Genomic DNA, 23,652 nt, shown 5'->3' on the forward strand with positions numbered 1-23,652 from the left:
TCTCAGGTTTCAGGTTTCTCTATGTTTATTTTTAACACTTTGCACCATTTTATTACACCTTATTAAGCAATTCTTACTTATTCTTTCTTCACTGTGATTTTAGACTTATGTTTACATTTTAATTATTTGAGTGATTTCCATGGTTGTGTTGACATTTCTGCTTTTATAACTGAGGGGATTATAATCAGAGGAAGGTTAAGTTTAAAATAAAAATGTTTAAATTTAATATATTTTTCTCCTGGTCCTTATTTTAAATAGGTCATAAAAAATATCAATAATTATCGATATCGACCGATATGAAACACTTATATCGTGATACAGTTTTCAGCCATATCGCCCAGCCCTATTTTGGCCTTAACGGAGCCGGGAGGGACAATTGAGTGAGATTCAACACTTTTGGGAGAGGAGAAGGAGACACACCTGGCGGAGAGCTGCACTCTACTGAGTGCACTTTTCTAGTTACACTCTTTCTTTTTCTGAATAATTTTGATTCACACAAAATACAGATTAATACATTCTTTTTTTAATAACATAATCCACACACAAATACAATAGAAATAGTGCACCAACCTCATCCAGAACAGCCTCTGCCTCCTCCTCGGTTTTGCCTGGAAACCTGATCCTCATGGCGGTGAGTACGGCCAGAGTCTGACGCACCAGCTCGGCCTCCTGCTCTTTACTCCTTAGGTTTATCAGCGGATCGCCCTACGCACACACACAGGTAGAGCGAAACCAAATGAGAATACAGATACTAAGCAATATTAAGCAAAAAGGTTTCCCTTTAACACTGTTTTTGGAGCAAAGTAGATTTAATTACTTAAAGGGCTGCAATTAATAATTGTTTTCATTATTAATTACCTATCAATGAATGGTATTTTCTAGTGGCAATAAAGGCAAATTGACTTTTTAGTGTCAGAGAACATTTGATTAATCCTAATTTATGTAGGGGGCTTCTCCAAATCACCTAGGCGTAGAGAGTATTAAGGTGCATTAGCACTGCACAGTGTTTGTTAACATGTCCAAACAATGTAAGCAGGGTGTACGGTGTTACTACTGTATTATGAATATTAGTCATTATTATCAGGGGGCATTTAACATTTCACTGGCATTTTATGAACAGGCATTGTTGTCCTGAGTGACAATTAATTTATAATCCTGCTTCCACCTATTATCATTTTCTTTACATAACAGTTAAAACAGAGCAGTATCAGTAACATGCGTCATGCTATATATGAAAATAATCTCCTTATTTAATGCTGTACCAGAATGTACTTGTCACCATGTGTGTGATTCCCATGGGAATGTCAAGTGTGCAAGACACAAAAAAAAAAATTAGGAAAAGATAGGGAAATTCTCCTGTCATTTTTGGTGTCAGGATACAAGATTACAATTGATGCACTCCATGGCCTTTTCTGTGCAAAGGTTTTCCACTTAGTTCTATTCTCAATGTTAAAAGGCTCTGCTGCATTTCATTTTGTTCCACTGTATCCAAAGCCTACCAGCATACTTTTAAAGAAGGAAGGGGAATGGAGGAGGCAGGCGGAAAGCAACAGATGGCAACATAATAGAAGACTACAGTAGGCCTATACAGTATTGAAAGAGCTGCTTAAGAGATTCCTAGTGGGCCAGGATACAATACATGCCACAGGAAGAGAAAAGCAACGATGGCAGAAGTAAATTTGTGCATCAGACTTTGGTGAAATAGAATTGAAAAGTGATTCTTAATTGTTTACTTTAAACCTACTCAGAGTAGTGGATCAGCAGAGGATTGACACAATGAGCAATGTGACTGCTTTACTAAATAGAATTCTGTATACTTTTCTGTGACTGACAACTTATATGACACATTCTGAATGTAAAAGGTAAATCCCACTTTGTGTGTGTGTTGAGTATCTTACTATGTTGGAGTGGATGGTCCCCAGGCTGTTGCTGTGAGGCACACGGTGGGCGGAGCCACTGCGGCTTAGCGAGTGAGAGCGCAGCGTGGCGGAGCTCGGCCTGATGAGGTGAGTGGCCATGGGAACTGTGGGCGAAGGCCTGGTGGACAATGCCCGCACCTCATTGGGCGACGAGAGTGAGGCAATGGAGCGAGGGCAGGAGATGGAGCGCCTGATTGGACCAGAAAGTGTTGGGGAAGCAGAAGGGGCGGGGCTGGGTTTGAGCGACTTGATTGGAGGTTTCCAGTGCATGCGACCTGCAGGGAAACAGAGAGGGAAAGGGAGGGGGGAGGAACACTGACTCACTGTCACAATTCAATTTCTTTTCTTCCCTGATCCTGTCTCAGTGCCCCAGTCACTGTAAAGCTCTCCTCTCTGGTTTCCATCCATTGCCGGGTGGCTTTGGAGATGAAGTGTGACTTTAAAATTCCCGCTCTGGCACACTGGCCCAGTGTGTGTGTGTGTGTTATTATGACCGCAGCATGTGTAGTGGAAACCAAAAACTAAACAGTAGTCCTGGTCTGGTTTGGGGATGGATTAAAGAGCAGCTTTCTCTCAGACACACACACACAAACACACAGTAATAAAGCTGAAAACCCATACTAACACTCTCCGTCACGCTTGAAACTCCTCCAGATTGTCTACCAGCCAATGTATTAGTGTGTGTTTTCTATTCGTGCATCGTGTGTGTGTCTGACATCAAGTTTGCACACAAGTGATCGTAAGTGTCTCTCTTTTTTGTGTGCGCTGCCGATCCTTCTGCGGTTTGGATATTTTGCCAAATGAGAGCATTATGGGGCTTAGGCCTAGCAGCCCTTTGTGGCTTGGTATAGAGTAGGGCTTGGCAGGGTTGCTGTCTCTCTCTGCACAAGCACATATACATACACACACACACACATATCCAAAAGTTGGGCTTTTTGATGGCTTTGTCCCTTATTTTGTGACAAATAGAATGAGCTCCTCTCTATTGAGCAGTTAAAACTGGCAGCCCATAATGCAACGAGAATTTTTTCTTTCCAAGGTCGGCACATAGACTGCTGTGAAAGGTGCCCTCTTCAGAGAGTTGAAAGTGAGTTGATGTATGTGAATGCTTAAGACTTATCACTCTCACTATAAAGCGGGGAATATTTCAGCATTAAGCTCAAGGTGTTTTCAAGGTAAAGGTGTTTCTTTCTCCCTTTTTCTTTCAATCAAATTCTTTCTTCTTTGTCGTCACCTTCTATTCAGTGGAACTGCCCTGTTCAAGATACTTTCCTTAAGTGCTTTTCAGTGCTCTGTCTGTGTGTGTGTGTGTGTGTGTGTGTGTGTGTGTGTGTGTGTGTGTGTGTGTGTGTGTGTGTGTGTGTGTGTGTGTGTGCGCGCCCGGGCGCTTTTGTGTGCTTGTGTGTGTCCAGCAGTGTGTATCTAGAACACTCCTTTACTTCAGCAACAAAGAGCCACTTTTCACGCGTCACAGACTAGTATCAACCTACTTACACTTTAATTAAAATCCAAGGACCTATTACCATTTTATCACATCAATTAGGCACATTAATATTAGCGGGCTGATGAACATCTGTAATGTCGCCCCTGCTGTCTCACACCATCACAACCTGCACCACACTACTGCTGGAGACTGTGTGTGTGTGTGTGTGTGTGTGTGTGTGTGTGTGTGTGTGTGTGTGTGTGCGTGTGTGCGCGTGTGCGCGCGTGTGTATGCGCACAGTAGGAACTGATCAAAGCAAAACTCTCAGCATATGTATTTAAAAAAGTGTGTGTGCATGTATATGAAAATATGTTCTGTACAACTATGAATATTTTTCAAACTGTATAACCATGAAAAGAGTACCAGGCAGGAGCGTATGTCATGTGCTTGTAGCATCACAGCATCAATTACAATTTCCTTATGCATCATTATATACAGTACATTCCCACTCGCTCTCTCTCCTGCCTGCACTTCGTTCGTTCTGTCATAGTCCGATAAGATGGAAATGGACACAAATGCTGAGACAGAAATATTAAAAATGTGTATATGTGTTGGTGTCTCACTGTGCACATTTACATAATCTGAAAAACAAACGTTAGCAAATTAGCTAACCGCTGTAATCAGATGGAAGGTTTTAGCTAAAAAACAAAGAAATTAACAAACAGGGCAGGAGGAAAGAGAACAATCAAAATGAGGAGAAAGGAAGCAAAAAATAAAAACAAAGTAAACAAGAAAGCAAACAAAGCAAGAAAAAGAGATTGCAGGAAACAAGGTCCCTGTCATCTCCCACACCCTGGCTTCCTTATGAAGACAATTTTATACATCCTGCTGCTTTACCTGAGCGCTCAGCCAAGTTCTTCTCCTTGCTCTCCCCAAGGTCGTAGGAAACTTTCTTCTCCCTCTTCTCACCTCCTCTTCCTCCTCCGGCTCTCCTCCTCTCCTCCTCTACTTCTTCGTCTGAGGAGGAGCAGGAGTCATCACCGCTGCTGCCGCTGGTGAAGTCGGCCAGGTAGTCCGGTCGTTGACGCCTTGGTGTCTGACTGGATTCTGGCATGGCGGTCATGGGCTGGCAGGGACAAACACAGACACATAGATACGCATGAGACATACAGCAGAATGTGCACACATAGATCCATATATTCTACAGTATATCCATATATTAGATGGATTTGTGCACACGTACACAGACAAAACAGGCATGATCATACACATCGTGCTCTTTCTCTCCCTCACATACACTTTTATCTTCATGGGATCTTTTTCTAACTGCATTCACTTCCTAGCCCTACACAATCCAAAATGACCTCATTTTTATAAAATGTCATCCTTCCAAAGGTCTAAACTCAAACAGCATCTCACAAGGACATAAGTACGTGAGTAAGCGCACACACACACACACACACACACACACACACATATATAAAAACATTGAGATGTTGTCAACCTCCCTCAGCCTCTCCTCACCCTCAGCCCATTACCATCTGTCACTGGGAGACCTGCTGGTGACACGGCTAGCCCACGTGTGTATGTTTGCTTGAAGGCTCATTATGCACAGATATACAATTATACATGCACTACTTTATAAGCCTGGCTGTAACTATGAACAGGAACACGAGTCATTGTACATTTAACAAATCTGACCTGATTGGTTGATATGTAAAAGTTTAATTCAAAGTATAAGTTTCAAAGTTTCTTTAAGTATTAAATGTTTAACATATATGTGTAAATGACACAAGAAAATGTAAGTGCAACTGTGATGCTTTAATTCTGAAACAGGTTGCATCTTGACTTTAATATTTATTTGGGCGATAACCAAAACTACAAGTGGCTGACTTCTGCACACGTGAAATCATGATCTGTATCTATTTAGCAAAGAGTTCATTAAGTTGAGTCTTGTCTATTTCACATCCTGGAAGGGGACACGCTTAGTATTAATATAGCATTTATACATCTGTTATTCAGCGGTTAGCTCGGGCAGTGCTGTCGGGCCACCCAAATTTATGGGCAGGAAGTGATCACAAGGCTTACACAGTCACCGCTGGGTAGCTGTGCGGGTGAGTGATAGAGGAGGATAGAGACAGAGAGAGATTAAATACATGAGAGGAGAATAAAAGGGAAGATGGGAACATCAGATTGATGGGGAGAGAAATAAAGAGGAGGACAAGGTGAATCTTAGTATGGGAGTGGAGAGAAACAGAGAGGAGGCTCTGAATAGACGGGGCCAACGGAAATGAGCACAGAGAGAGAGAAAAGGAGACAGGAACAGACGGCAGATAAACACTGGAGAGCAAGACAAAGAGAGGGCCAGACACTGAACAGATGAAGAGAGAGAGAGAGAGAGGGAGAAAGTTTGTATGATGGAGTGAGAGTGGCTGGCTAAAATCACACTAAATGGTGAGCTGAGGAGAAAGGTGCATGCAGAGGCCAACACCACAAGGAACAAAATGTAATCAGGTCCATATAGTCAGAAAGGTAGGAGTGAAAAACACAATAAAAAAGACTAAATAAGAGGAAAAAGAGGAAGGAAACCTACCTAGGCACTTGCTAGCTCTCCCCCCATTTTACTTCCTGCCTTCCTTGCTCTCTACCACTCGTCCTCTGCGTCTGAACACGTCCTCAGCGAAAATAAACCATAGCGGCCCTTCCTTCCCTAAAATCCTGTCTCAGTCCTCTATTCTAGCTTTCGCACATTCGCTGGTTCAGTTTCACCAGATGGCTTGCGAGCGCTACACCCAAAGGAGTGAATCTATCCGTCACAGCTCTTCCTTTCCACTGATCTCAATGTCTTTCTCAGCACACTCGGCAACATCGAAACTGATGGGGTCCAAATTAATTTGGACAACAGTGATTGCGTCTGAACAAGTCCTTATTCCAGCTAAGGCCTCTCTAATGCAGCGCTGAACTGCCCTGTCGAGTCCCTAACTCACTCTTTGAGTGTTCCAGCCAATTTAGCCCTCGAGTGAGGGATGGATGTAGATGTGCAGAGAGAGAGAGAGAAAAGGGATGGAGGTGAAGTGAGGGGAGTGAAGCAAGGTGATGGAGGGAGTAATGTGCTGTCGTGGGAAATTGAGGGGGCGTATAGGTGTATGTGACAGAGGGAGAGAGCGAAAGAGAGGGAGATGGACAGAAAGAAAGAAAGCACGGAGAGAGCGACAGAGACAGCCTGACAGCTGTCCCCTAGGGGAGTTAGGTCTTTTCTTTGGGCCTTTTTCTGATTCTTTTCTTTCTCGCCTAAACCCGCTACCCCCCTCTTTATTTTTCTCACAATCACATCCTATATGCTTTCTGTGGGCATCTGCCTACCTGCCTCTCCCCTCCCTCTCTCTTTCTTTCTCCCTGACACTCTTCTTTGCACTTTTTCTTAGTTCCCTAGAGGCTATGGCCCTTATTCTCCCAACGTCTTTCTCACTCTCACCCACCTTCGGGCCTCGTTGCCTGGAGGATTTGCCCATCAGCTTCTCGTCGTCCAGTTCACATTGCTCTAGCAGATCCAAGATGTCCTCCTCCTACACCCCAACACATACCGAAAACAAAAGGTAAATTAGAATATGCTAAAGGTGATGATTTATGTTACACCAGGGAACATACAGTATCAAGTATCAGCAAAGACTAAAAGAGTAGTTGAATCTTGATGATACACTGATAAGGAATAATTCAATTTGTCATATCTGTAATTACTTTGAAGTCAAAACGAGGTGTAAGAAAATAAGAAACTTCAATTATTAAAAAGGGAGGATGAAAAAGTTTGACTTCACAGGCATATGCACCTTATCTAGGGATTAGAAAAAAAGACCCTGGCTGAACATGCATTGCTATTTGGCAGCGCTCATAGAGGCTGAATTTGGAAAAGGAAGAGTCACGGCCATGGCCAATATGCTGGGGCCCTGTCCATTTGGCCGTAGCTGAAATGCAAGCAAAGGTGATTAATGTTGCTTCACGGCCGGGACATGAAAAGCTCCCACTTGACGCTCAAATACAGATAAAAAGTAATTGTTTTCTCTCAGATTAGCCATCAAGCTGCTTTCTGGGGCCTGTAAAAAGGACACAGTGCCCCTGGCTCTCTGTGTTGTGCATGAACATTTGTATGCGTACATGTATGTGTACAGTGGCATACTTCCATGTCTACAAGACTTATAGTACGCATACATGGGCTTTTTCTAAATGATGCTTTTCTGTTGTGTCTTTTTAGTTTAATTATACCTGTTTATGTGGCTAAGCAATCGTTTATGTGTGTGATGGTGTGGGAACTTCTATGTGTCAACCTGAACAGGGTTGGGAAGAACTTTGCCTTGTTGTAGCCTGATCAAACCGTTCAGGCAGTATTGAGTAATGTGGCCTGGGTTGAAAAATATGTATGTCAGCTGTCTCCTGCAGTATTCATCCCCAAGATTGCAGCTGCTAATATGTCTCGAGAGAACCCCAGCAGGTATAAGAAAATTTTTTTTACAAAAAAAACATATTGTGCCCAGCCATTTATTATTCATTATAGGATAGGCTGCTGTAACATAGTATGCACTAAATTGATTGTATAAGAGCTAACAACCAAACTTTGAAATGTTCATGTTGATTAAACCTGATAATTAAGCACTTTGCCTTACTTTAAAGAATGTATATAGAAATGAAGGGCATGTTTACTAGGCCCACATAATATGGAGCTGCCTGTTACAGTACCTTGCTATTGCCAATGATCTCTGGACATTTCAGCTCATAAACTATATTGTCAAAACAAAGTACTTTTTTGGCACTGGAGGACCATGTGTGTCCTGTCCAGCAAACTTTTGTATTTTTATCCATTTATGTTAAAACAGCAGTAATTTATTTCTATTGCTGGCAGCTTCTACCTTGACATTCTCTGACTCTCTCATATTTCTTGGCTGTTTGACAGATGACGCTGTCTCGTCCATTTCTGTGGTTAGGAATTTACTTCCTCCCATCGTAAAAAAAAAAAAAACATACCCCTGAGCCAGAAGAAACTTCTGTACTGTAGGTAAAACTGGGCTTATTCTTTTAGATGGAAAAAAAAAACCTCAGGACTCATTTCTACTTCAAAGTAAGGACTGGCTTTGTGGAGAGAGGATAGACAGTGACACTTCTTCTCCCACTGTTCAGCAAAAAAATATATTCCAATTTTAAAAAGATTCTTACATAACAAACTGCAGCTGTAAAAAAAAAAAGATGCAGTTTTCTACACTAATTACGTAGGTGGCATGTGTTACAAGAGCAGGTACTATTACTTGGATGCCTGTAGATGGTGCACATCTTTAGTTCTGAATTTCTGCTGTTACTTTTTTTGCCTGTAGGTGGCGATGGTTGGACTGGAACGTCAGCTTTAAATACTGTGGGCCCTATTTTAACTATCTGAAACGCAAGTATGAAACGCAAAACGCAAGTAGCTTTGTGGGCGGATCTCGGGCGCTGTTACTATTATACCGGCGGGATAAATGACTCTTGCGCCCGACGCAAATCTTAAATGGGTTGGTCTGAAGTAGCTAGGTGTGGTTTGGGCGTAACGTGAAAATAACCAATCAGAGCGTCATCTCACATTCCCTTTAAGAGCAGGCGCGCTTGTTCCATGGCGGATTGCTATTAACGGCGGATTTGCCTGGCACACGCCAGCGGGAGCTGTCCGAGATGCGGCCAAGTAATAAATACCCGTCTTGACCGGGTGGCGATGTTGCTGCGGCCTCTCGGGCGCATCTCCTCAAGTCTGGAGAGGATTGGTGCAGCCATGGAGCGTGGGCCTCCAAACGCACAACTTGCTGTACCTGAAGCGCATTTTCAGTAATTGAGCGTCAGCGTCAGTTCTGGCAGGCCAGGTAGTCAAGATGCTGCTGACGCTATTGGCCAACAACACGGTCATCAGCTGATCTGCTCCAGCTGAGCTGCATCAGATGATTTGGATTAGCGCATCAGCTGGTCAACACCCCTCGCTGCTTAATGGCTACACTCAAACAGGGCGCCCTATTTAAAGCAGATTCAGTTTGCTCCTACCTGCTTGCTGCTCGCTTCTCTGCCGCCCGCCACCTCCCCGGCTCCTCCTTGTCGTGTCTAACGTGGCATTTGCTTCTATGTCATCGTTGCTGCTCTGTTCATGTGGGGGAGTAGTTCAGCTCACACAGTCCTAAACTGTGTGAGCGTTCCCTAATGCTGCTGCTGTCCTGTTTCATGGTGCTCATGGAAGGTCAGAGGACTCCCTGAACAGAGCCATACCGCAAAAATTTAATTCAGAATTTATTAACTGAAATGCAATTTATTCAATAAAAATGTCCTAAATCATTTTTATTGTCATGTGTGTTCTTGACTTAATGGACCTGACAGAAATATTTTTCTTTGTAATTAGGTATGGTTTGCAAAAATGGAAACTGCTGCGTCCGTGTAGATGAGAGAAGTGTATGCGCCTTGTGCACACGCTACATTATGGCCAAGCATGCGCCCCTAAAATAGCATCTGAATAACGCGCTACTGACTTTAGACCAGGTTTTACCTGGTCAGTGGCGGAATTGTTTTCTGAAACTGCAAAATAGCACTAGGTAACGTTTGCGCCGGAACACGCCTCCTCTTTTCGCTGAACTCGCCTCCGGGAGCACAAATACATTCCCTAATTTACCGACGTGCGTCTGTGGAGGGAAAATTCCGCTGTGCGTTGGGTGCAAAATAGGAATGATACATGCGTCGGTGTACAAAGGCAATTGCGCTGAGTGCAAGATAGGGCCCAGTGTATTGGATGATACTGGCTGGTCCTGGTTTCAGGCGCTTCACATCAGTAATGTGTTGTTTTATCTCCAGCATAAACTCCAGCTGAAAAGCTATTTACTGTTTTCAAAACAGACTACTTCCAAACTCTTACAAATCTTTATATCCCTCTGCTTAATGTCCAGAGCTTGCAGACCACTTTGACAGGAACTGCACTGACTGTGAAGTACTCCCACACACTTGTGTACTTCTGCTCTTTTATTATACTGGCAGAGCGCTACAGGCTGGCTGAGCATGCACCAGCTCAACAATATTTCTTTGTTTTCAGTATCCATGTGACAAAAACAGAGGAATGGGAATACATCATTACATGTCATTTACATGACATGTAATTTAGCCAATGTGACTTACAGTTGATATACTGTATATCAGACACATTGGTTGATGTATCACAGTGGGAATTGAACCCAGATCTCCCATACCAAAGGGATGTGTCATATCCACTGCACCATCACCACCACATCAGCTGAAAACAGCTAGATAACATAGATATCTAACAGAACTAACAATTTGATGCATACCTGTCATCCTAACTGTAATGGAAGTGGGGAGAAGGGTGATGCAAACCCTGTAGAAACCAGTGTAACCCGTGGGTGTGTTGTCTGTCACACAGCAATGAAGCCAGGCTCTGCAATGCATCACCATGTTATCGCTAGGATTAGAACACGTTTTATTTATTTTGATAGTGTGACAGTCCATGACATTTTTCAATTCATGGCCCAGAGAAGCCCACAAAGGCAGCAAACACGAGTCAGGTTGGTACAATGTCCGTCAGATTTGACATATGTTAAAGGCATGCTGGCAAATGACCTTTGGTGTCAGATGATGACTTATAGATCCCAACAGGGTTATAGACCAAAGCACTGTGACTGGAGCACAAAATTAAAGGCTTTGGTTAATCATAAGAGCATCAATTGTTATGTTTAGGTCGAAACTTTTAGCTACAGTTTAAAACGGTTAGGTTTAGGTAAAGATTAGAGATGTCTGGTATTAAAAGTTTAGCGCTAATGCTAACATTAGCTAATTTCCTAACAAGTTAAAAGAAGCTGTGCTTTGTGAGCAGATAAAAGTTAAAGGCAAAACAAGTACTGGTACTTGAACAGGCATCTTGAACTACTTGAATTGGCAACAATAGCACTCAAACTCATGCAGGCTATAAATAAGCTAAACTCTGTGTCAGTGTTTGAGGTCAATGACAATGACGACACAAAAGCAAAACTGAAGGCCACAAACAAACCACCTGATGAAATCAAGAAATGTAACTCAAATCAGGTTTTATTCTTCCCTGGCATGCTAAATAAATCATATTCAAATTCAGAAATGTCCTTACTTTACCATACATTTCCAAGATCTCTCAGAAGTAATTATTATAGTATGTCCCTTAATGAGGACAGTCCAGTTGTCACTCATGATCATGTTAAGATAGCAAACTCTAGAGCGTCCTTTGTTTGTATTATCTCTCCCACTTCCTACTTTGAACGAGAGCCACATCTGTGTGTTGACTAAATTAAACTAACCTCGGCCTGCTGTACGACTCTGTATGATCTTTGATTGACATCTCTATTAAAAATATCTGCAGATTTCCCTCTTGAAAGGACACAATAACTTTCTGAAAAACATACTGCGAGGTGCTAGAGACTGTTGAGGTAGGTTGGTTTCTTCAAAAGCTGCAATAGTTGCATATGACATCTCCTCCCAATGCTTTCATATGAATTTGTAATGTCAATACTACTGCCAAAAATATCCATATTCAGTACTCACTGTTATTATTCAGTTGCCAAAAGCAGTACATTTTCTGTGTTTTAATATCCCACAATGCCTTACTCTTAGTCTTTTTGATGAATTGATTAGTTCTTTCTGAATACATAGCCAGAATTGAAAACAGAAAATGTCCTCTGTTGCTTATTTTTTTTGTACTTGACTCAAAAGTGTGTTTATAATAGGAGTCTGTGAAAAGTATTTTTACTTTACTAGTATCTTTTTACTTTACTATGACTATATTTCTCATCCTTCTCATTACCATTTAACCACTACACATTCCCTCTCTCCTCCTGTCTCCAGTATAGCTGTGTGGTATGGAAATCAACTTCTCTTCTTTGCAAAGTCTCTACATACCTTCACCTTCAAGGTTCAGCTGAAACTACATTCCTCCTGGTAACAGAGAGGCCTTGGCATTTACATGCTGTAATGACTTCTACCCCTGCACAAACATGCATATGTCTTAGTGCATGGCCAAACAAGTTTGTGTGTGCATGTGGGCATCTAACCTCATATATATGTTGCAATGTGTATTCCTGAATCTTAATGAATAAATAATTATCCTGTAGGGAAGTACACTCAAATAAGTGGGCAGCAACTGTAATCAACTTTGAAACCTTTTCACAACTAACTTTGATGGAAAGAAAGAAATAAGACAGGAAGATACAGAACAAGGACAGGGGAAACTGAAGAGAGTGTCTAACTGTAAAGAAACAAAAATGACATTGTTTTGAGGGATTTGATTTGCTTTTAAAAGCTCATGTACATTGTATAATAAATATTTGTAGAGAGACGGAGTGAATGACAGTGGGAAAGCGAGGCAGATAGAGAAGAAGAAGGACATTCTGTCAGACGTTCTAACAAATCTGAAGGACTGCGGCACACTTTCCGCATTATTTGCACATCCTTTCTTGTCTCTGTGGGCTGAATCTTGATAGAAATGTGTGTGTGTTTCTTTTCTTAGGCATTTGCTTGTCCACAAGTGTCTGTATATTGTGGGTCTCTGCAGGTTTCTGTGTGTGTGTGTGTGTGTGTGTGTGTGTGTGTGTGTGTGTGTGTGTGCGCGCCTGACAGTCTACCACTGACGTACGTGCCTTCATTCGTTTCAGAGGATTATTCATTTCCTTTTGAAGTGAGGCAGCTCGCCCGGCGAGGAAGGTCTGAAAGGCGGCCGAGAGCAGGCTTTCATACTTCTCCAACAGCAGCTTGTCGTCTGGGGGGTAAATACGCCTGTAGGCCACAAAGACACCAAGAGAAGAAGAGTGAGTAGTGGAGAAAAAATGGCGAAGGAGGGTCATCAGTGCAGGAGAAAGGGGGTGAGAAGGGTGAGAGAAGAAATTATGAAATAGAGGAAAAAGGAAAAACAGAGGTTGGGTTCACAAAGAAGCGAGTGGGAGTGATGGAAAGAAAGGGGGTGGAAAGAAAGAAAAAGAAGAAGGGTATTGGGGGTTCAGCAAAAGAGGGAAACAAAGTGAGAGGAGGAGCAGTGACAGAATTGGGAGGAAGGGAGCCGTAACAGATAAAAGGCAGAAAAAGACGAAAGGTAAGAAAAGTGTGGAGCAAGAGGGTTGTTAAAAAGATATAAAGATAAAGAACAGGAGCAAGAAAGAAATAGAAAAGGAATACAAAGATCAGGAGAAGGAGAGATTGTTGAAAGAAGAGGGAGGAGTGGATGGAGTGAGAGGCAGAGAGGTCGAGGCACAGCAGGTGAGAGTGGTAGATGGATGGAAAAGAGAGCACACAGGGGAAACAGGCGGGGAGAATTATAAGTATTTCAATGAGAGGTGTGAAATGATGGAGAGACAAAAGAAAGGTGAGTGGCAGGATCGAGGGAGCAAGGAGAAAAGACAGACAGAAAGAAAGCAATATTAATGGAGACCTTGAGTCAAGAAACTATACAAACTTCAATCCAGTCTTTTCACATGCGTAATGCATTACAGTAATGCACAACTACTTCTCACACACACACACACACATGCACATGCACACGCACACACACACACACACACACCCTCATTGAGATGTGCACTTACATTTGTCGCTGTCTTCACTAATGTGCCTATTTACACCTTCTGCATACTTCTGCTTAGTTTTAACAGTGCTCAGTGTTTATGTTAGGCCTAAAGGGATTAGGGAAATGTATAAACCTCTGCCTCATAATACATCTCCGGATTGGCTTTTTGAATCAACAGGGAGTTAAAGTACATACCTCCTTTTTTAAACACAAAGATATAATTAATGTTTATGCAGCAGCATTACATTTTCTATCAGCTTCTAAATATTGGTTACTACTGAGCTATTCACACATATCAGCTTCTGAGTTGTAGATTTTAGTGAAAGTACAATGCCAAGTAAAGTTTAACAACCATTACCATTAAAACTTTCACTGCACCCCATCTGCTATTTAACAACTTTATGCAGAGATGCTGTTCTGGCTACATAATTTCCATATTGTTGAGAAGTTGACCCAATTCTATGCATTTCTTTAGTTACTGCAGTTCAAATCAACTACAAACTACTTAATGTTGAGAGACCTGCGATGAATCAATCACTGTATTACCTTCCCTTGGCACTATCCTATATGAGATTTCGTAGCTGCCATACTTTTTAACCACCTTTTAAGGTACATGGATCAGATTCTTTTCTTCCTCTTGAGAGACACTCTGAGAAATGTGGAAAAACATATCTTCATGACAGGGGGATAAACTGAATTGAACTGATAATATATGAAAAGAGCCAGAACTTGTCAATCCCCACAGAGCAACATAAATCACTTGACTGAAAAGCAAAAGGTCAACACTTTAATAGTGGGTGTTAACTGCTCCCTCTTTTTGGCACTTTCCATCGCTGAACATATGGACATTTTATTTGAGGGTGACCCTGCAATATTCTTTAAATATAATTTTAATGCTGAGGCTTATTTTCCTCCCACATGTTCTCAATTGGGCTGTGGAAAAAACGTAATGTTCATGTTTCATTTACATCAGTTTAAACTACCTTTGTTTTGGTCAACAGTTTCTCTCAAGCTTCCCGATTCCAACTGTGTAAACGATGTTAAATGAACAACAACAATGGCATCAACCAGCTGGGTTTCCCTCTGATGCCACAGGGTCCTCGCTTGTCTGTAAGTGATGCAAGTTTCATCTAATAGCCAAATGTAAGTAAGTTCATTACCCGAACTCATAATGAGAAGCAGTGTGTTAATCAGACTCCAGTGCTGCGCCGGGACACCATTTGAATGCTAAGAGGTCTTTATTAGGGGTGCTCCAGACAGACCTCAGCCTGATTGATTGACTGTCTGGCTGCGTGTCTGAAAAGAGGAAGGAGGTGACAGCACTTCATGCAGGCTGGGATCAGTATTCTGTCTAGTCATTCAGTCAAGTGATGAGTCAAGAAGTCACTTACACTTGGGAAGACAGCAAGAAGGGCACGTGTGTGTGTGTGTGCATGTGCGTGCGTGCGTGCGTGCGTGTGTGCGTGCGTGCGTATCTGTGTGTGCAAGAAATTAAGAAAGAGAGAGAAAGAAAATCAAGACCTAGAAATGTGTATGTGTGTACATGCTGGATAAAGAGATATATGCAGGGAGAGAAACTGAGGGAGTGAAGGAGCGTTAACAATTTGCAAGGGATAAGCGGCAAATCAAAACTTGTTGTTTCTGAGTCATGCTCTAAGGTGGATCTCCTCCATCCGTGAGGTGACTATTAAAAATTGACACGCTCAATGTTTTCCAAAGTCCCAGCTGGAGTTAGAGGAGAAAAGAGTAGAGGTGCGGGGGCAAGGAGATGGAGAATGGCTGGGCAAAGTATACATGCTAATTTGAATTTCCGAAATGCTGAATACATTGTGAATAGAAGAGAGTAACAATTTAAACCTGGACATTACACACAACCTCGGATTTCCTTCTCCCTTTCTATTTTACATATTCTTTCAGTCTTAATTTTTCCACCTCACACTCTTTGAACATAAGGTGTTCTCTTTTGTTTGTTCTTCCTGCAGAAGCATTATTTACTCTCCTGAGAGTGTAGCGCTCTACAGATGACCCCTTAAATGTAAGCGGAGCTGGTATTGGTATAGTGGGTGGAGTTCCTGGAAAGAGAGCCCATCTCCCCGGCTGTTTGCCTCTTCCTTACCTGTAGTTCCCCAGATGTTGCTTTTCATGCTCATCCCTGGAGATCTGCTTGCGGACCTGTGCCAGTCGCTCTTTCTAGAAATAGGAGAAAACGAGAAAAATTACTAAATCTCTCAGGTGAAAGTCACTGCCACCCTCACCTTATCTTCTATTAAGAATGGAGAAAGAATAAAGTCTTAAAAACGAGAAGGCAAGAGGGTAGAAAGATGAGGAAAATGTAGTCTCACCCAACAATGCCTCATAATTAAAAGGCATTTTTCCATCTACCCTCTTATTTATATGTGAAGAAGGTATAATTGTGGAGCTCAATTGGCCAATTTAGCATAAAGCAGAGAGGAGGGGTTCACTCCACTACTGGCACTGCAGTATCATTAAGCTCTGAGCGATATGTGCCTTCAATAGACCTGAACCTGGTCTTGCACTTCATAACAGCACTCAAACATGAGGTAGTCCCCTTTTTGAAATCTCTGCCTCTGCTCCATCTTTCCTTATTCCCACTGATTACTGCCGTGGCTGATCAAAACGCTAATCAAAGAGGACGGGAGGCGTAAAGTACTAGTAGCTGCCACTTTTTCCCATGTATATATATATATATATATATATATATATATATATATATATATATATATATATGAGAAAAGCTCCCCCGACTCCTTCATTTCAAGGAGAAAATAATTAAATGGTATGCTTGTCTCAGAAAACTTTGACTGTGACATAAAGTAAGTAGCAAGTGGAACTGAGTTACTGCTCAGGCTTTTCTTCTCGTTTCAATCCTGAGGAAATTGTATAGCACAAACACACACATGTATTGTTTGTTTGTTTACTGAAGTGAACGCGTCCTAGCCTGACAAGCCAGACCCACATCAAGATGTTGGGTCTGGAAACTCACCATTGACAGGGCTCAATCCGAGGGGCGGGATAAACGGTTGTCTTTCAAATTCCCAATGCACGTAATAGGATAGCGCTACAACCAGGCAGAGCAACGAAGAAGGAAGAGAAGCTAGTTGATAGATTAAACTTTTGCCGTATCCGGTCGGCAAAACTCTGAACACATCTTCCTTTTTTAAGGATGTTTTCAGTGCCGTTCTTTTCTCAAAGAAAAGCTTAACTCCAAGTCTTCTAGAAGACCGTTGTTCCCAGCAGCAGCAGCCATTAGCCCGCCCACAAACTCTATACACGATGTGATTGGCCTGACCAGAGTTTGGTTTTTCCAGCTCGCAAGTCAACGGAGAGTGCCTAGACCCAACTAGGGTGCGTCTAGATTTCTAGGCTAAACACGTCCTATAAAAATAAGAATTTAAATTTTTTGTTTTTTACTAACTGATTGATGTGTTTTTCAAATGTCTCTGATGTGCACCTGTCCCTGAATAGCTGAAGCCAAGCCACCTTTTGTGCTCATTTTGGTGTGGCCTAAAGAGCTTAAAATGTATCTCGAAAGTTATGATCAGGACATATGACTGTACAGCCATTGTTTTAGTTCCCAGGCTGGTTTTGAAAGTCTGGGTAGGGAAATGAATGAGTTTTGCTCCAAACTCCATTGACCATAGTCAAGATGCATCACCTTGCGCAAGTGCTTAGCATCCCAGATGCTCCACTGCAGTTGGTCAGTTGCAGAATTGTGGTTTTACTCGGCCGATTGCAGGTGGGAATATGTGTAACTGTATAAATGTGAAGCACAGTATTGCTCAGCACACTTTTCGTAGTTAATAATAGGGTTTAAAACAAATGGTATGGTTTATTATTTTGTTTGTGCCTTACCAGCTCTTCCCTCCTACGCTCCAGTGTGTGACGTTGTTTCTCCCAGTCTGAGGAAGCAGCTGAGAGTTTCTTCATGGAGCCGTGGCCATAGAGCCGTCGCTGAGCCTCTGCCTTTTGCTGGGCCAGGTTGCGTTTCTTATCACTGGCTCTGGATCAACATAGAACAAGTAGAGTCAAAAGGAAAGGAAAGAGTGCAGCACCATTCAAGTACATTATCAAAGAATACAAAGTGTTGCAGTGCATTTTGGGGGTTTTCCCACAGAAGCTCTAACAACTGTTTGTTAATCTTTGATTATCTTTCTGTCACAGGTTTAGTTGCTGTTGACAAATAAATGCACTATGACTGAAATCCTGTTGTCTCAAAGTGCTCATATTATGCTTTTTGGCTTTTCCCTTTCCTTTATTGTGTTATCTTTTTTGTACATGTTATAGGTTTACAAAGTGAAAAAGCCCAAAGTCCACTCCAAAGGGACTTACCATCCACTGTTCACAAACTGTTCCCAACAGCTCAATTGTAGTCCAGCCTTTACTTCCGAGACAAACGTGCGTCACTTTATAGTACATGTTATGTTGCTCGCCTAGCTGCTAGCGTGGCACGCCCTCATACTCTGCTTCTGACTGGCTAGTAGTCCTTACCTAGCTGCATGTGCAACTCCTAACAAAGATGGAATAGAAGTGAGATGCCTCACTCTGTAGCTAAAACAGAGAGCTCAACACACAGGGTGAAAAGAGGTGCTGCAGTACAACAAAAATATGGTGTTTTGGAAAATTAAACCATGTAAACCAATTCTGGTATGACCTCTAAATAAAACTATGAACCAGAAAATGAGCATAATGTGAGCACTTTAAACCATTCAAGCGCTCCTTTCTCATTTCAATTTTGTAGCCGCATACTGTAATAGTTCTTTCAGAATACACAAGACTTGTTTTATGACTACATACGTCTCAGTTAAGAACAGATGTTATCTGCAGAAAAAGGTTTTCACGAATGCTGTAAAAAATGATGAAATATTGACAGCATGCAAGTCTGATAGACTGACCTGAATTTGCCTTTTCACATCATTGTGGTAGTTAAAAAAATCCCTCACAAAACATTCAACAATACAGTAATAAAGATACCGCCAAGACACAAACAAAGTGACAACCACGGGATGAACAGGACCAGACAGTTATTTCTGAACAAGTGGTCCATTGCGGTCTGAAGAAAGGGCAATTCATTTTAGTCAATCGCTGGCCCTTTAAATTGGATATTGAGTGCTGTTGGGGGGCTGAGGTTTATCAATGTCCATGCCCGGCCGGGTCTGAATTGATCCCACGTTGATACAGTTGGTGTTGTGAGCAGAGTTGAGAGCCGACCCTACCTCTACACACCACCAACCCCTCCCTTTTGGGAAGCAAAGCCATTACTATATAAGGAAAAAGTGAGCGAAGTAGAACAAAGCCCTCATTCACTCCAGCATGAACATAAGCAGTTTGTCCAGTGGGAAGTGCTCCCTGCCGCCTTTCAAGGCTCTTACGATTTATTTATCATGAAATAATCAAATCTCCCCTTTTAATCTGTGGGAACACAGCAAACAACAGCCATGAAACAAATCATTTTGATAAGAGATTTGCTTGTGTCGACTGAAGCTGAGCGGGAGGATGGAGTGAGTTTTTATGTGGGATAGCTGCACCATTCACCACACTTGCCCAAACTAGATCTATGGTGCTGCATGTAATTGATCCTTTGATTGGTGCGTGTGTGTGTGTGTGTGTGTGTGTGTGTGTGTGTGTGTGTGCTGCATTTGTGCATGCGTGTGCCTAGTAGAGTTGAGACTATATTTAGAGCAGTAAGAGGAGGGCAAGCACAAAGAGAGAAAGAGAAAAAGAGAGCAGAGATCCAGAGGTCTGGTGTACGATGATCAATCAGCGGACAGGCTCACAGTAGCCAGGGGACAGAAAAGCATGCCAGCAAACACACACACACATACACACACACACACTACATATACAAAAAATACATTACACAATAAGAATGACAGTATGTGTAACCTAGACAGGCAAACAAATACAACCGCAAAGCAAAGTAAAAACACGACACAGGAAGCTAATGTAAATATACAGAGCAGGGTAAACAATGTAGACTCTGAAATACAGATAGCAGAACTAACTGTTATCCTGTTCCTATCTCACACACACACACACACACACCCACAGTTTGTCTAATTGAAGCGCACAGTAGAAGCATAGCTCTGTACATTGGCCATTATCTGTCTTTCTATCCACCACAGCACCAACACACAAATTTACGAGAAGCGCAATTTTTTGTCCACAGCTCAAACCTTTTAGTTACGACAAAACAAGATGAGGGCTGAACTGTGCCGTGCATCAAAGTAATTCCAAAGTTGCCAAATAAAGAAACTGAAAGAATTGATCGAAATCTTTAAACATTCTGAGCCCTGTAAAGCAAAATTTGACGTGAGTTTTGCTTGCCTTTGTTCATGAAGCTTAATGGGCCCCTAGATGCAATGTATGTGTGTCTTTCTGCGAGTGTGTGTATCGTGTGTGTATGTCCGTGGTGGAGAACAGTACCGAATGTTGAGGAGTTTAAGAGCATTGAGCAGCACTCCTTTCTTCACGTCGTAATCAATCTTCTGATCGGTCCCAAAGCTCGGAGCTCGATTGATCTGCCAGAGAGGAGAGAAGAGCAGAGAAACATTCAAAGAATATTCTTTTTTTTTTTTCCTACCTCATCTATTTTTTTTTTCTTTCTTCTCAATTCAGCAGACAGAAATGCTATGCAATTACAGGAGTGGATTTAGGGCATCTTTGGAAAAAAGAGATCGGTTTCCATAAGAAGGAGAGAAGAGGGGAGAAAGAGATGGAAAGGGATAGTTTTTTCACCTTGAAGGACACTTTGGAACTCTTGGCCTTTGCCTGAGCATAAATCCTGTCTGACACTGATGTGTGTATGCTTGTGCATAAGAAGAGCCTATGTGTGTATAAGTGCAGGAACAGATTGTGTAGGTTAAACTGTCACTAGATTAGTGACCCTGCCCTTTTCAGCCAACCACAGCAAGCAGTCCATGACTCTGTCACTTAAGTATGCCAGGCACTGCAAGACCTATCTGTACCACTGCCACCAATAATCAGCTCAATCCCATCATATACAATCAAGTGCGCTCAGAGAGAGTCAACTGAGCGAGAACAGAATAAGCCACCTGTGATTTGAGGTACAAAAGCCAGTATCACCCAGGGAAAAATTCAAGAGCAGCTTACCTTTCTTAACAGAACAATTTCCAGCACCAGTGCAAGGTATTCAGATATCAATTGTCATACCCGACACAACAAATCATTTCTACCCTTTAACTCTTTGTTATGTTCCCTCTGTCTCTCTGCCAAGGTAAAAAAAAAAATTTGAGATTGTGAGAGACAACAAAAGGACCATCAAATGGAGAGAGGCGCAGAGGGAGGGTGAATGAACTGGCAATCGTGATTGGAATGGTGTCTTCCTATGAGGTGACTTCAAATGACAATGCAACAGATGCCCACCGAAAGGCTGGTTCGGTGAATACACCTTGATTGTTGAGATAAGTCACGTCTACTCCTATTGTCATTTTTTCATGTGGTAATGTGGTAACATTTGATGTCATAAGATATGTCATACCATCAATAAATATGTATTATTTTTAATTAGAACATTTGTGTTATTATTGTTAAAAAGATGTATGGAAATGTATACTGTACAGTGTACAAAGACGTAGGGGTTATTATCAGGTGGAAATGAACCATTGTTAACTTAGCCACACTGAATGAAACATGCCGTCTCTCACTTTTTAGTCTGTGGAGCTGACTACTCACGTACTATGACCCAACATGGCTTTATCCGTTGGTGAAAATCAAAGAATATTTTCAACTAAAATAAAAATCACTGCTAACGGTGCTGGAAGTGTAGCTGGAAATGCATCCTTCCCAGTAGCCTTAATCTGCAGTCGGAGTGAGTATTTGTGTCAGAACCATTTGTCCTCTTCCTATCTTCCTTTTATCAGTTGGATACAGTTGAATTCATCAAAGCAGCACAGCAGCCAATTACAAATCAAGATTTCAGTAATGGAGCAACACTGAGCCAATCAGAGGTTTTAGAGCACATTATGGATCCATTCTATCCACCATTTAGAATCTTGGGTTAAAAATAGTGAAAGAGACCAATGAGAAAACATGTTGGTGTGCAACATTAGGCCATTCCAAACCATAAAGATATTTGGGCTGAAAATCAGCAACAAAACCTGAAAGCTCTCTACAGAAATGTGTGAAGCGTTTCAAAGGTTGCGGGGGTAGCACTCAGAAACTCCGTACCTCTTTCTCTTCCCTTCTTCTAAACTAGCCATTACTAATCCTGACACAAAGATGCTTTCTGCTGTGTGGCAGGTTTGGGAACAATGCTGTAAGATAATATTTACATCACAACCAGGCTCCAAGTAACTGAGCAAGCAAGAGCATTGACTGTGTTGCCAGCGGTGGGGCAGGTAGCCCAAAAAAGATTGGTAACTACTGAAATATTGTCCATTTGGATCACGAGCCAGCTCTAAAAAAAGCAAACATAAATCTGGGCAGACTTAAGTGAATCAGTAAAGCTTAGGGTTGGGTACCGAAACGCTGTGCCAATAGGACACCGGTTCCCAGTGCTTAATTTGTAAAGTGGGAGGTCCCAGAGCGTAGAGGGGGGGGTGGATCCGGCGACTCAAAACGGGGGATGGAGGTAACGGAACAAAAAAAAAATAATTACACTGCCTACGTAGCTTCTCTGACTAAAATAACCTAAACAACTGTACATCAGGGCAATGTTCATTTCTATTTCAGAACATGCACTGCATCAGTGCGAAATGTAAAAATGTTTTCACAAGCAGCAATTATCCATCGGACTATTAAATTAACCAAAAAACCCCCATGGTCTCCACATTCTTGATCGGCAGAAACGGTTTTTGCTTGTTTGGGATCCGACTGGCCAGCGTATTTGAACAAGTTAAGCAAACTTGGTTGTCTTTTTGACATTTTTCCCCTGAGTTAAACGAGGCTATAACAGCAATCTCAACCAGCACCAGCGCTTGTGTCACTAGAAGTGCAGCGCTGCGCTGTTTTAGTGTCGTCCCTCCGTCCCTCTCCCCCCTCCGTCTTACCCTGAAAATTCACCTCAAAACGCATTCGAAAATGCAAACACAAGATTTTTGTGGAACTTCAATGGGGAATAAAAACTAACAAGACAGATAACAACATTGAACACTACACAAGCAGTAGTTTATTTTTTTAATTTAGGAGATACATTTTTCCTGGTGACACAGGAGGTGCCGGATCCAATAAAAAAGGTTCCGGATCCAACGTCGGAGGTGCCGGAACATGTTCCGGCGTGCTCCGGCTCAAATTAAGCCCTGCCGGTTCCGACGTAAACGGTAGTAACGAGACCGAATAAGAACAAAAATTTCGGTGCCTGACTTTTTTTTTTTTTTTCAGAAGCATCGCTGCACTGGACGCTACTTTACCGTTAGCTAGTAGCTGGATTCAACACAATGGTTAAAATGCTGACAGCTTATGTAAGCGGGGTAAAGTGTGACTGTATTTCCCTGTAGAGGATTCCAACACTGGGACGTTGACAGTCCGTCGGAAAAGCAACACAGTTCGCTTGAAACTCGCCAGCTTTATGGTGCATTCAAAGTTATTGTAAAATACCCTTTTCCCATCTGGTGCTTGTTTTTGTCGTTTACCAGTAATTTACTGGTGAAATAAGTTATTGTTATTACATTATTAATCAATCATTTCGTTTTGACCATATGGCCTTACCAATAAACAAGCCATTCTTTAATGTGGCCAACTGTTGT

General features: G+C 42.0%; 1 protein-coding gene across 5 annotated transcripts in view; it reads right to left on the reverse strand.

The window, feature by feature from the left end:
• ttll7 (tubulin tyrosine ligase-like family, member 7) overlaps window positions 1-23,652 on the reverse strand; it is a 70,919-nt gene that overhangs the window by 16,401 nt on the left and 30,866 nt on the right. For all 5 annotated transcript variants that reach the window (XM_039811364.1, XM_039811365.1, XM_039811366.1 and 2 more), the window contains exons 10-17: window positions 20,372-20,466; window positions 17,801-17,948; window positions 16,044-16,117; window positions 13,008-13,143; window positions 6,822-6,908; window positions 4,240-4,468; window positions 1,899-2,194; window positions 571-705 (exon numbers count right to left, since the gene is read on the reverse strand). In XM_039811364.1, coding sequence (XP_039667298.1) covers window positions 571-705; window positions 1,899-2,194; window positions 4,240-4,468; window positions 6,822-6,908; window positions 13,008-13,143; window positions 16,044-16,117; window positions 17,801-17,948; window positions 20,372-20,466 — 1,200 coding nt within the window. The remainder of the gene's footprint in view (window positions 1-570; window positions 706-1,898; window positions 2,195-4,239; window positions 4,469-6,821; window positions 6,909-13,007; window positions 13,144-16,043; window positions 16,118-17,800; window positions 17,949-20,371; window positions 20,467-23,652) is intronic.

Source organism: Perca fluviatilis, chromosome 9 (genome assembly GCF_010015445.1).
Source record: "Perca fluviatilis chromosome 9, GENO_Pfluv_1.0, whole genome shotgun sequence".
NCBI lineage: Eukaryota > Metazoa > Chordata > Actinopteri > Perciformes > Percidae > Perca > Perca fluviatilis.